We start from the raw sequence: 12,512 nt of genomic DNA, 5'->3' as shown, positions 1-12,512 counted from the left end.
TTTTTTTTTTTTTTTTTTTTTTTTTTTTTTTTTTTTTTTTTTTTTAGCTAAAAAGCATTTAGCATTTTGGATGCTAAATCTCTTAGGCAGCTTTGAAAAGTTCAGCCTAAGCCCCAGTTCCTCGCTGGGCCATGCTTGGAGAGCAAGCAAGAGCAGTAGCAGCAGGGAGGATGAGCACCAGAACAGCCGGTGTGTTCCACAGCTGATGTTTCCTCTCCAGAAAGGTTGGAAAAGGTCGCCTTAAGCCTTCCCTAAAATGCACGGGAGAATGTTGCCATCCCAGCCGCCCTGTGCCCGCTGCCAGCCCGGGGCAGAGCGTGGCCGTCAAGCAGCTCTCCGTGCCTGGGCTCTGCTGAATGCCTTACCTGGGGTCAGCTGCCACTCCGAACCTTGGAGAAGAGGCGAAAACAAGGCCCACGTTTTTCTACATCACCTATGCTGTAGGACTGAAACCTTGTCCGAAACTCAAAGCTGACAAAACCCGTCCTTTTCGTGTGTTCTGTGTTCAGTTGGTGTGAGCGAGGTTAGTAGGGAAAGGGCGTCTCCTCCTCGTAGGACACTGTGTAAACATTTGCTGTGTGTCAACAGAGGGAAGGACACGACTGCCTGGGGTACGTTGTGTAGTGTGCCTGTGTGTATGTAACCTGGTTTTGGTTGTTAGATTGTAATGCTGTCTCTTGACTGAGAAAAGAAATCTAATATAAAGAAAAATCACAAGAAATAATAAAAAAAAATCTATTTAAACTCTGATTTTATGTGTGTTCCTTTTAAAGCCTGCAAGTAAACCTGTCTTTAAAAAGCTCTGTTTTTTTAAAAAAGCTTTAAAAAGTCAATTCTGTAAGAGACAGGTAACAGAAAAATGTCCCCTTTGAAGATAACGATGCACAGGAGAGGGGATGGCACAAGCTGAGGTGTTGGAGGGGATTTATTTCCCCTCCACATTATACCAAACCCTACAACTCAGCAGGCAATTTACAGAGCTAAAGCAGATTGCCCTGAGAAATCACGAGTCCCAGATGAGCTGATCCCTGCAGCATCATGTTTCCCCAAGCACATAGCCAGCAGTGGGAGATGTTTTCACCACCCACTGAGAGAAAGAGATGCCTCCAAGGTGATTAAAGGCTTGGAGCATCCAGCAGATAGGAGGCTGAGAGCTGGAACCGCCCAGCCTGGAGAAGGTTCAGGGACATCCTACTCAAGTGTGCAGATTCCTGATGGGGGAAATACAGAAGACAGAACATCCTCAGCCCCAGGGCATGGTGAGAGGCACAGATTGAGGTAAAAAAAAAAATATATATAATTTAAACATAAGAAAGTGGTTTTTTTATTCCAGAGTGGTTGGCCACAGACGCAGGTTGAGAGGTTGAGGAGCCTCCATCCTTGGAGATACCCAAGATGGGAGCAGACACGGCCCTGAGCAGCTTGGGGCAGGGCTGGGATGGGGCTTGCCCAGCCCAGCAGCTGCTCCAGCTCCTCCAGCAGAGCCAAGCCAAGGGGTGCTCCAGGTGTCACACACATGATCCCCCAGTAGCTGGGGAAGCACTTCAAGGAATTGTTAGGAATTGGGAATGAAAAAATAGATGGGAGTGAGCTTTGACAAACTTTCTCACAGGAAAACCAAATTCAGCAGTGGAGACAACGCACAGGGTTATTTGGGATGGATGGGCCTTGGGAGGTCCAGTCCAACACCCTGCACACAGCAGGGTAAATACAGAACTCATACCATGTTGTACAGGGATTTGTTCAGCCAAAGTTTGAAATTCACCCCAGAGAGATCCACCACCAACATCCCGGGGGAATATTTTGTTCTCTCCAGTCAGAACATCCTCTCCTTCTGTGTATTCTAGTGGTGTCCTTTCCTCCCAGCACCCACCTCCGTAAGAGCCCAGCTGCATCTTCTCCAAGACATGAAAGGGTGATGAAACCCCTGGCCATCCTGGTGGCCTCGACTTTATCAACATCCTTCTTGTGTATGTGGGTGTGTGGTGCTGGAAACCAGGTGACAACACTCCAGTTGGGGTCTAACAAGTGCCAAGAAAAGGGGAACAATCACTTCCCTTACCCACGGGCTGCCATCCTGCGGGCACAGCACAGCCCTCCCTGCACACAGCTGGGCTCTGCTCTCCTCCAGGGCTCCCCCTGCAGAGCTGCTCCCCCCTCGGGCAGGGGAAGGGTGGTCAGGCACTGGGACAGCCTGCCCAGGGCAGTGGTGGGAGTCACCATCCCTGGAGGGGTTTAAAAACATGTGGCACCCGGGGACACGGTTCAGTGGTGGCCTTGGCAGTGCTGGGGGAACAGATGGTCTTACATGGTTTTTCCAACTTAAACAATTCTGCAATTCTGTGACTATCAGCTTGTACACCAATAGGTAATTTGTCATTATGAAAGCTGACAACTTATATTTAATGACAATTTATATTTAATTGGCCTTTCGAGAGGCGTATTTTTAAAATTCAGTAAGAAAGAGAAAAGGTGAAAGTGCTTGTGCACAAAGGCCCGAGCAATCTGCAGAGCCGGCTCCTGGTTCTCCTGGGAGCACCAAACCTGACCTACTTTCCTCGGCACAGCCCCCCCTGCCCCCCCGATGGCAGCAGCGTCAGCAGATAAACGCAGCCCTGCAGGAGCCCTCACCCCACCCAACGGGCCCTTCCCCTGCCTGTCCCCTGCCTGTTCCCTGCCTGTTCTCTCTGTGGGAGCCTCCTCGCCCCGTGCTCCCTGCACAGATCCCGGGGGGGACAGGGTGGCCCTCCCTATTTCCTTGCTTTGCAGGAACAACTGCATCAGTTAATTTGTTTGTGGTTAAACAAATTCCTTTCCAAAGCTCCATATAAGGAGCTTGCAGGCCCAGAGCTCTAAATAATCCCTTCAATCCTCCTGTTTGGAATGATGCTGCTGCTGTTGCTAATAATAATTCAACCCAATTTATAGGACAATAACATTTATTTAGAGCATGAGGGATTCCACATTATACAAACCCTTAAATTTATTTTTTGTTTCACTGGTCCATTTCTACAACAAATACATCAGATCTACTATATAATAAAATTATTTACATTTCCAAACAATATGGGGTTTGTTTATAAACCCTCAGACTGCTATTCACATACAGTACTTCAACAACAGCACAATACATTATTTTAATACCTAAAAATGACAACCCTGTATTCTAAATTGTTTATGAAAAGTGGAAACAAATAAATTTACAATTGTCTTCCCCTCCCCGTCCGTTTCATACAAACACATTACCCTAATGTGCTAACCCTGGACTTCGCTTTGTAAATCCAGGGGGTTTTAGAAGAACCCAGTTTTTATAACTATTTATCTGTTTTTTAGAAAAAAAAAATCATTTATTGGGAACAGTATAATATTAAAATGACTTACTGTACAGAATTTTATTTAAAAAAGAAAAATCACAGCTCAAAATTGCTATTGGTAAATTCACACTCATTTACAAGTCTCATGTTTCCATGCAGTAATTTACTTGGATTTTCTTCTTTTTGACTGCATTGCACTGGTACTCGTTTCTGAAATCAAGAGAAGAAAAAAAGCATGGATACGGAGTTGGTAAGCCATTCCCAAGAGGGGCACAGATTGCCCTGTTATTCTTCCAAACTCACACCAGAGTGGAAACCTCTGGAGACCAGGATTTCCCAGCACTGGGACTGACTCCTCAGCAGCTGGAACGACCGGACCCATCGCCCCGACAGTTGTGGCAGCTGCCACACCACGGCCCCGAGCCGCTCTCAGCAGAGAGTCTGCCTCTCAGGAAGCCTCTAAAAGAAGAGCCAGATATTTTTAACTGTTCTTTAAGTTCAGTTCCCCACATGCCACAGCTTGCAGGGCCTTATTTATCCCAGAAGGAAGCACAGCCTTGGGCACCACCCGTGCCTGTCAGCCCCGGGCACCACGGAGATGGTGCCCCACAACAGCTGGGGAAGGTGTTTTGGAGCCTGCCACGCAAGTTAAGAACCTAGTTGTGTGAGTTCTTGGAAAGTGATTGGAAAACGAGTCTCTTCAGTGTAACTGAGTCTCAGGAACACAGCCTATGAAGAGAGACACAAATACTAGCACCCGCAGAGTCATGGTGACAGCAGGTGACATGTCCAGTGCACTTACCAAGGCACTATGATTCCCCTTCAAAACAAAAAAAGAGTAAGGACCGAGGGCATTTGCATCTTTAGATTTTTAAAAAAATGTGACTTAAAATGTTGGCAATGTCTCTTTGGCTCTTTACAATCTTTTCCAAAAGCTATTGCAGCTGTGTATATTTTAAATGTCAAAAGGGAAAAAATTTCCAAGTCCACCTAAAACTAGAACAGTAACAGTACATGGCTGTTACACATGGTATTAGAAAAAACAATCAACACTTCAAAATTTAACAAACTCGAAGCTACAGTAAATGCTGAAACAGCCCTTGCTGGAAAAAGTACTCCAGAAAGGGAAAATACCAATACAGTACCAATTTCAGGAGTGAAGGACCTCCACAGGCACAACTGCAGCCTGGAGCCCCCCCAAGCAGCAAGGCTGACTCTGAAGTAGCTTCAGCACTAGCTGTTGCCACCTTTGCTGCTCCAAGCTCTGTGTTTGGGAGGAGGAATGGGTCAGCACAGCTCAGGACCTGTCCCAGTCCCCTGGGAGCATCGCCAACATCTCCCCAAGAGCTGTACGCTGGAGCATGGCACGTACACATGGCCAAGGCTGACTCTCCATGTGTTCTCTTCTCTCACAGTGACCCTCCTGCTTCCCAGTGCTACCAAGGGAGTTCCTACTCCCACCAATCAAAGTCTGCTCTCTCTCCCTGCTGCATTTAAGTTTTTATCTTAATTGCTGTTTTTATAATGACCTTAAACAGCCTCTGTCTCAAGAGGTAACTCTCCTCAGCCCCACATTCCTGTTTCCACGGATTAGGGGGTTTCTCAGGATACAGATAATGCACTGAGGCCTGGGGCACCCAAACCAGAATCATTAGGCTCTGATTCACTGACCAAAATGTACAACAGAGGAGGCACAAGTGGCAAACTTGTAGGCAGCTGACACTTCCACAGCCACCTCCCTACCCTCTGCCACCGAGCACCTGGTTTGGCTCATGTTCCTGCAGCCTGGAGATAAGGCAGCCACACTCCATGGAGAGCTGCACCCAGCAAACCCCTGAGACTCTGCAGCAGGTTCAGATGCATGTTTTAAAAGCAAGGATTTTACTTACAGAGGTAAATGAATTACACAGTCAGCACCAACCCCTGTGAGAGTTCTGGTATTATTTAAATTTGATGCACTTTCATGTTCCCACATTTTCAGAATCTGATGTGCCACTGGTTGTCATCTTTAGGTTTATCCAGTCAGTGTGTGGGGCAGGTCACACGCTTCAGATCCCCTCAAACTCAGGCAGGTATCACCAAAGGGATTTTACATTGGCTTCACATTTTTCAAACTTTTCTTCACAATCATGAAAGAGAATTTATTTTTACAATAGACTTAGATTCTTCTGCACACTCCTGCCACAAGAAGTAAATGTACTTAAATTCAACAGCCACAAAAGTGCAGAACATACAGGTCCCCTGGGTAATCTTTGGGAGCCATTGCACAATGACATATAGCTGGAAGGCTTCTCTTAAAACACCATCACACTTTAGCATCTCCAGCATGGAAATGGTTGCTGAATTCAACTTGACTTCCTTTTATAATCATTTTATATTAATACCTCTTTGTTCTGTATATTATCTTTAAAATATTGGTAGAGTGTTGCCTCCTGATGGTCTCTCTCTACCCTCTTGCATAACTTTGATCCAACAGCATTTTTCTGACCCTTTAAACACAAGATTCTGACAGAATTAGCTTCAGCTTGGCACTGGGCCATGTGTATCACACAAATGCTGCATAATTGTTAAAGACTGTGACCTGGGTAGGAATATGGTATGTCAGCACCTGCTAATGCCAGGGGTTAACTTCAGGATTTCAGGTGTTCTTGGAAAGAGGAGCTGAGGCTCTGTGCTAGTGCACAGCACTCCCTGATGCTCCAGGCTGCCATCCTGGCAGCTTTCAGAGCGTGCCCGAACCTCAGCATTTGATTTGGCAAGAGCTGACCGTGCACTTGGGAAGACTTAAGTCTTGTGTCTTTCGGGCTTCAGGAAAAAGAAAATGTCACTTTTTTATCTGAGTACAGTCCTTTCAACACATTTCTGCCAAGAGAATTCAACTTCAACTAGGCAAGGTGCTGAGCACTATGGTGGTGAGTGTTGCAGAGCAAGTTCCACAAGTATAACAGAGGGCAATTCATACAGGATTTACTGCAAGTGCAGATGTCAGTAAATGCTTCAACACCAACCCGTGGCTAAATCCTCAAAACTAGAGATAAAGCACCCAACAAGCTGCAAACCAGCATTAGGAGGCAGCTACTGCAAGGGCATTATCTGGGGAAGCAGGCCAGTCCTGCCCTGTCCACAGAAAGGATGCTGTGCACGTTACCTTTTGCCGTGCCGGACGCAGAGGCAGGTCGGGAGGATCTCTTGCGCTGCCCGTTCTCTACAGTGTCCTGTGAAGCGGCAGAATCCTCTGTTCTTGAATTTCTTCTATTTGGAGTTTTAGACTTTTCACAATTCTCTTTTGTCTCATTACTAATAAAGTGGGACAAAATATTTCTGATGAAGTGTAAGAAGAATAATGTTTTTCTATGCAAGTCAGACAAGCTGGAGGATGGCCCGACACAGGTGCCAGTTCCGGACTATTAGCACTGAAGATATGAAACGCTAGAGATACCAGAAGTTCTATCAGATGAAGAATGACCTGAGTAAGCCAGAGTATAGTCCATTTCTATCAAAAATTATCAGAGGATACAGAATTGAGAAGTCCTCAAAGAGAATATTTTCAACATTAGAAGACCAAGAAATTAGATGCATTATAAATTGTCTGCTCTGTTTTCCACAGGTGCCACCATTACTGAAGTCTAGGAAAAGCAAACAGGTTACATTAGAGACTGCTGCAGTATGGGGATACAGAGTTGAAATTGCAGATGAACATCAGGAGGAATTAGGAACTCTTCAGGGAGTATGCCAGCTTTTGTGTTTGCTAAAAGGACTCACTCCATTGATCCAAGTGATTTCTTCACATATTAAAAATTAAGGCTTATTTAAAACTTTCTGCAAGCCTCAGAGCTTGAAGTTAAAATACTTTTTTTTTGTAAGAGAAAGCTTTTTCTGCTATAAAAAATTAATTTTAGGTACTGTGGAAATCTGTGGTTCTTGCCACTGAGACAACAAATGGAGTGCTACAATGTTTTATTAAACTCCTCTTTTACTTTATCACCCTCTAACCTGCAAATTTATCCTGAGCCTTGGGTGTTTTCTCCTTAATGCCAGATAATTTCTGATGACTAAGCAGTTTCCGAAGATTAGGCTAAACTTATCTCCTGTGAATTCAAAGGTAATTAATTAACCAAATAAATTACTGCCCTAATGGAAAAGGAAAAAGAAAGCCCATTTCAGGCGCTTTGGGTGACACTTGCAGGATTTCAAGAAAGGCTGCCTGAATCAGAGACTGGAGTGTCACCCTTCAGGGAAGTCCTGCTTTGAGGGGAGAGACTATGACACATACTTGTAGGGTTAAATAGCAGGTATCTGAAATAAAACAGTTTGTCAATGGAAGGAAAGACAAACATTCTCAAGCAAGGACACACACAGCAGAGGAGACTACAGAGGCACATGGATTGTCTCAGATCCAAAATAAAGATTGGGATCTATTTCCCCATAAGGCAGGACTATGGGCAACCTATAAACTGGATCCCCCAAACAGCTCTAAAACTGTTCTCCTATGGAATGGGCACAGCTGAACCAGCAGTCACCAGCCTCGGAGGAGGGGAGCAAACAGGCATCAGCACCTCGAGTTCAGTTAGTACAGGTAATTTTTACAGATTCTAGTGGCTAAATCCATAGCTGGGATTGTCTCACAGGAACCAATATACCACTTCCCTTGTTTTACAGGAGGAAATCAAGTTAGCCCAAGTGAAAATATTCCTACTGCTTTGTGGGTTGCAAGGTTCCTCTAAGGTTTTAAAGCTTTTTAATAGTTTTAAACTGAGAGTAGGTTTAGATTAGATATTAGGCAGAAATAAGGCACAGGTTGCCCAGAGAAGCTGTGGCTGCCCATTGCTGGAAGTGTTCAAGGCCAGGCTGGATGTGTCTTGGAGCAACCTGGGCTAGTGGAAGGTTTCCCTGCCCACGGCAGGGGGATGGGAGGAGATGAGATTTAGGGACCCTTCCAACCTAAACCATCTGTGATTCTATCAAGGTTTGTCCCATGGGGTATTTAACTCCAGGAGCCCAAAGGTGCCCACTGTATCAGCCATCACTAGACTCAGTTTGCCTGCAAACTTTTCTTCTTTTCTGGTCTTGCTCAGAAAAACATCAATCAGAAAACCCTAGAAAAATGCTTTTGTAGTAATTTGATGTGCTGAGTTTAGGGATGGTCACACAAGAACACTTTATTTGGAGAATCTGCTCAATTATCAAGTGTTCCACCTTCAGCTTTTCAGAAAAATTCTACCCCAAAGAAAACTTGCTGTGAAATTTCAGTTCATCTTCGATACAACTTCAAAGATGCCAGTGCTGTATTCACCAGATGAAGGGAAATACGGTTAAATATTCCATCCAGAGTCATTCCTGATCTGAGGAAGCATCCTGCATCCCCTCTCTTACAAAGGAAGACCCTGCCTCATCTCCTGAGAAGCCCAGTGGGGTGGCTGCACCTCTTGCCCTGGCTTAGGGGTCGTTCCACTGACGAGGGCAGCACCAACACCCGTCAGCTGTGCCAGCACAGTTTAGCCATAAACCTGACCAGGGTCTGTCACTGCAGACTGGGTGTAAGAGCCTGGGGTGTTTAGAATCTTACAGAAGCTGATCTTCAAAACTGTCATTTTCTTCTGACAGGACACAACCATTTGAACTATGGTCTTTTAATTACTGAATGTCTTAACTTGGACAACATGAAGTTTCTACCTGACCTTCTTATCAGATGTTGGCAAAACGCCAACAAGCAAATAGAGAAAAACTGTTGAAAACAATCATGAAGGCAGAAGAAGAACAAACTTTTGAAAGACTTCCTTTCAGAAAACAAAAATTCACATGCTAAACCACAGGCTTTGGGGGGTTTAGTTTTGATTTGTTGTGGAACCACCAAGACCCTTCCAGGACATGAAAAATCCAGGCCTGAAGGGATGAAAGGAAACACTGCCAAAAACACAGACTTGGGAAAAAGTTACTTTATATTCTACATTTCAGCAATGGTGTGGAACCCTCAACTGGCCTGATTTCTTAGCAGGAAAGAAAGGGTATGGCCAAGAAAATGAAAGGCAGTAGAAGTTGAGCAATTGAAGCAAAGAGAAAGGGACTTCCTCCCACGAAAGCTATATCTACTCTGAATCTACACAGACTATCTCCTTACCTTTGACCAGCAACTACTGCAGCATTTGTCTCAAGTTCTACAAGAGAAAAAGATAATTTTAAAGTCTGCTGTAGCAGTACATACCTGCTGACAAGGCATGACTAGCTCACATTTTTCTATTAGGTATTAGGTCTGAAGAATAAAATTCTCTCAAAGCAAAGCAAGTTAATATATCAAACACCATATTGGCCAAGTCTGATTACAGCCTGCACTACCTCAAGACAGGCAAAAGTTAAAATCCTGCAGAAAAAAAAATGTAGAGAAACTCCCTGACAAGGGCTACACTTTTCTCCTTTTTTTTAACTTCCATTTTAGACAGTTCATTTCTTCTGAAACTCCTAGGTTTTATTAGTTTTAAACTAATTAAAAAATACCCATCTGGCTCTATTATGTAAATTTCCCTTAACCCAACTGTCTCTCAGCAGTATCTTCTAATGCAGACGAAGACAAATTTATGAAGTCCAATTACACTTGTACAGAATTGGAGAAAATCTCAGGGGAGATGTTATGAAGAGAAGTCTGACCTGCCTTCTCTCTCTCTCACAGTGATTTTACACATACAGGTCAGGTTTGCTCTGGAGTGTTCACCTCAACAAACACCTTTCCTTTCCAGCATATAAAATGTCAAGTCTTTTTACTGTCCATATTTTAATTCTCCTCATATCCACCATATTCTCTGTTGAAAGGGAGGATCTACACCTAAACAGAGCCCTTCTCATGAGAAACTGCCACAGATATTGGGATTACCACAGATTAACTCCCTGTGGTTTGTCACGCTGCCCACAGTGAGCTCCAGCTCAGTCCCTCCCAGTCAGACCTCGGGGACAGTGGGGCACAAACTGGGGCTTTGCCTTTGAGATCAATTTAGCACCCAAAGTTTGCTAGAGCATACATAAAGAATAAAGGTATAAAAAAAGAAAATGGGTAATATCTGTCCTCTTAGGGTAAACCTGCAGTGTTGAAGCATCAGCCTCTTCAGTGTAAATGGATATAGCACCATCTGGGAAAAACAGATGTCTTGGGAGCAAAGGAAGAAGAGACTAAGCGACATAAGGAAAGAATTACCTTTCTTCTTATCCAAAATTTGAACAGGGAGAATATCCAGTGGCAAAAAATGGAGGGAATCAGTGCTTACTCCCATCAGGAACTCTACAATACAGCCAGAGCAGCACTGGGCAACGTGTCAGATGTGAATCAACAGGGGGTATGGTGGAAGTACAAAGAAAACAATTTAGCACAATTTTTACCTTCTGAAAACTCTACTTCTAATCAGATTAGAGATGGCAAATCGATGGAGAGTGGCACTCCCCATAAGCAAGCCCACATCCATCTGTTTTCCCTACTCGTCTCGGGAATTACTTTTTTAAAACTCCTAGAAATTGATGGTGAGACACCATGATAATAGATGGCAACACCAAAAAGTCATCTGCTGGGGCTCCATCTTGAAACAAACACTGCTGAGGGGGCATTAAAAGATGAACAGAAAAAAAAAGGTTACAACTCTAAAACTGTCATTGTTACAAATCCATTCCCTCCAGTTGATCACTGAGTATCTAAAAACTTCCCTAGTGATTTTTTGTTGTTTTACTTGATCCCATGCTGAATCTCCTACAAGGATTTGGAGACTTCTAAAGCACAAGGTATCTAGCAAAGAAAAACAATCCCAAAAGCACAAATAATAATAAACCCCCCACCAAAGCCCCAAACTACCCAGCATGTTAGTGACCACCGAACATGCATTCAAATGAATGCATTTTCAGTTCCAAACATAAAGGGTTTAGTTCACCTCTATTCTGGTTTTCCAAAGGAAGATTTACCTGTTCTTTGAACAGTACTTTCTGATGTTGCAATTGAACTTTTTTTCTGTGTTAAATGTTGAGAGGATGCTAGAATAAAAGTGGAGGGAAAAAGTATTATTGTCAAAGGGAGTCAAAGAAATTCCTGTGGTGCGATCGGGCCACTGGTACAACATTCTCTATCTCCCAGCTGACTGCATTTTGGAATTTAGAAATGTGATATTTGAACTTGCCCTCCACTTCCCCCCCCACCACACACACCTCCCCGTTTTAAAACAAACTTTGGCAAAACTTTCCCCAGCAAGTTTTCTCAAAGTAGAATAAGTGATGAAATTGAGTTTATAAACCGCACTTTTAAAGGTAACGATTTTTCAGCAGACTGAAAAATTAAAGGAAGTCCTAGAAGTTCAATAGTTTCTCATTTTAATGCTCATTTCAACAGAAGTTCTGGGGGAAAATGGCATCTTTGTTAACGAATCAATGCCCTCTCTCTTTCAATTAAAGTGCAAAATATGCTTCAGAGTCACCCTTGGAGTCCTTTGGCAAAAAGATGGTGCAGCTTCACATTTCTTAGTTTGCCAAGTAAAAAAGTAAGATGGAAAAATAATTTTTGCTGCACTAATGCTTTCTAGTTAATGTGCTAATAAACTTATGGAGAACAGGAAGACAAAAAGTTAAACAATCCTGTTTAAACAAACAATAAACACTTCCATTTTTCTCCTAAAAAACCAGAATTCCTTCTGTGAAGCTCAAAGTCTTCATTTTTCAGTGGCATACAGCTAAAACATCCAATAGTCACAGGGAAAGTCACACTCAGGCTGAATCTCTCAGTTCCCTTGACTTCTGTGGATTTTATTTTCATGATTTTATCTTCTGTGTCTAATTCATGTTGTAAAGCAGAACAGACACTCAGCTCACTTCAGGAGTGATGGGTTTATTTTCACACCATCTTCAATAGATTAAAAATGGTATCAAGAAATAGCAAACGTCATATATAAAGTCAGCCAGATGTTCAAATTAAAATAACATATGAGAAAAGAGCTCATACGTGAAGGTATTTTATGTTTTTATATTAGATAAAATTCTAATCACTTTTTCATGAACTTGTCTGAAATGAGCATTTAAGTTATTCCCTAGACAAATGAGGACTTGGTATGGGTTTGATTTTTTTTTTCCTCTTCTGGAGCTTATTCAATTATTTCCCTAGAGGATTAAGGTTATTCAAAGAGGGAATTAATTCAAAATGAATTCAAAATATCCTAATTAAATCAAGAAACTGAAATA

General features: G+C 43.2%; 1 protein-coding gene across 6 annotated transcripts in view; it reads right to left on the bottom strand.

The window, feature by feature from the left end:
- Positions 1-2,921: 2,921 nt before the first annotated feature.
- Positions 2,922-12,512, bottom strand: part of NCOA6 (nuclear receptor coactivator 6) — a 45,250-nt gene continuing 35,659 nt past the window's right edge. For 2 of the 6 annotated variants that reach the window (XM_027888502.1, XM_027888503.1), the window contains exons 13-15: positions 11,250-11,318; positions 9,433-9,469; positions 5,622-6,611 (exon numbers count right to left, since the gene is read on the bottom strand). In XM_027888502.1, the coding sequence (XP_027744303.1) occupies positions 6,404-6,611; positions 9,433-9,469; positions 11,250-11,318 (314 nt within the window). In that variant the 3' untranslated portion in view covers positions 5,622-6,403. Of the gene's footprint in view, positions 3,525-5,621; positions 6,941-9,432; positions 9,470-11,249; positions 11,319-12,512 lie in introns of those variants that run through there. The other 4 variants (XM_027888505.1, XM_027888507.1, XM_027888508.1 and 1 more) reach the window with 4 other exon arrangements.

The sequence above is a fragment of the Empidonax traillii genome, unplaced genomic scaffold (assembly GCF_003031625.1).
Source record: "Empidonax traillii isolate 1590-97213 ecotype Southwest subspecies unplaced genomic scaffold, ASM303162v1 scaffold239:size738852, whole genome shotgun sequence".
Taxonomy (NCBI): domain Eukaryota; kingdom Metazoa; phylum Chordata; class Aves; order Passeriformes; family Tyrannidae; genus Empidonax; species Empidonax traillii.
The sequence above is the reverse complement of the archived record's forward strand: the minus strand, read 5'-3'. Positions and strand labels throughout refer to the sequence as shown.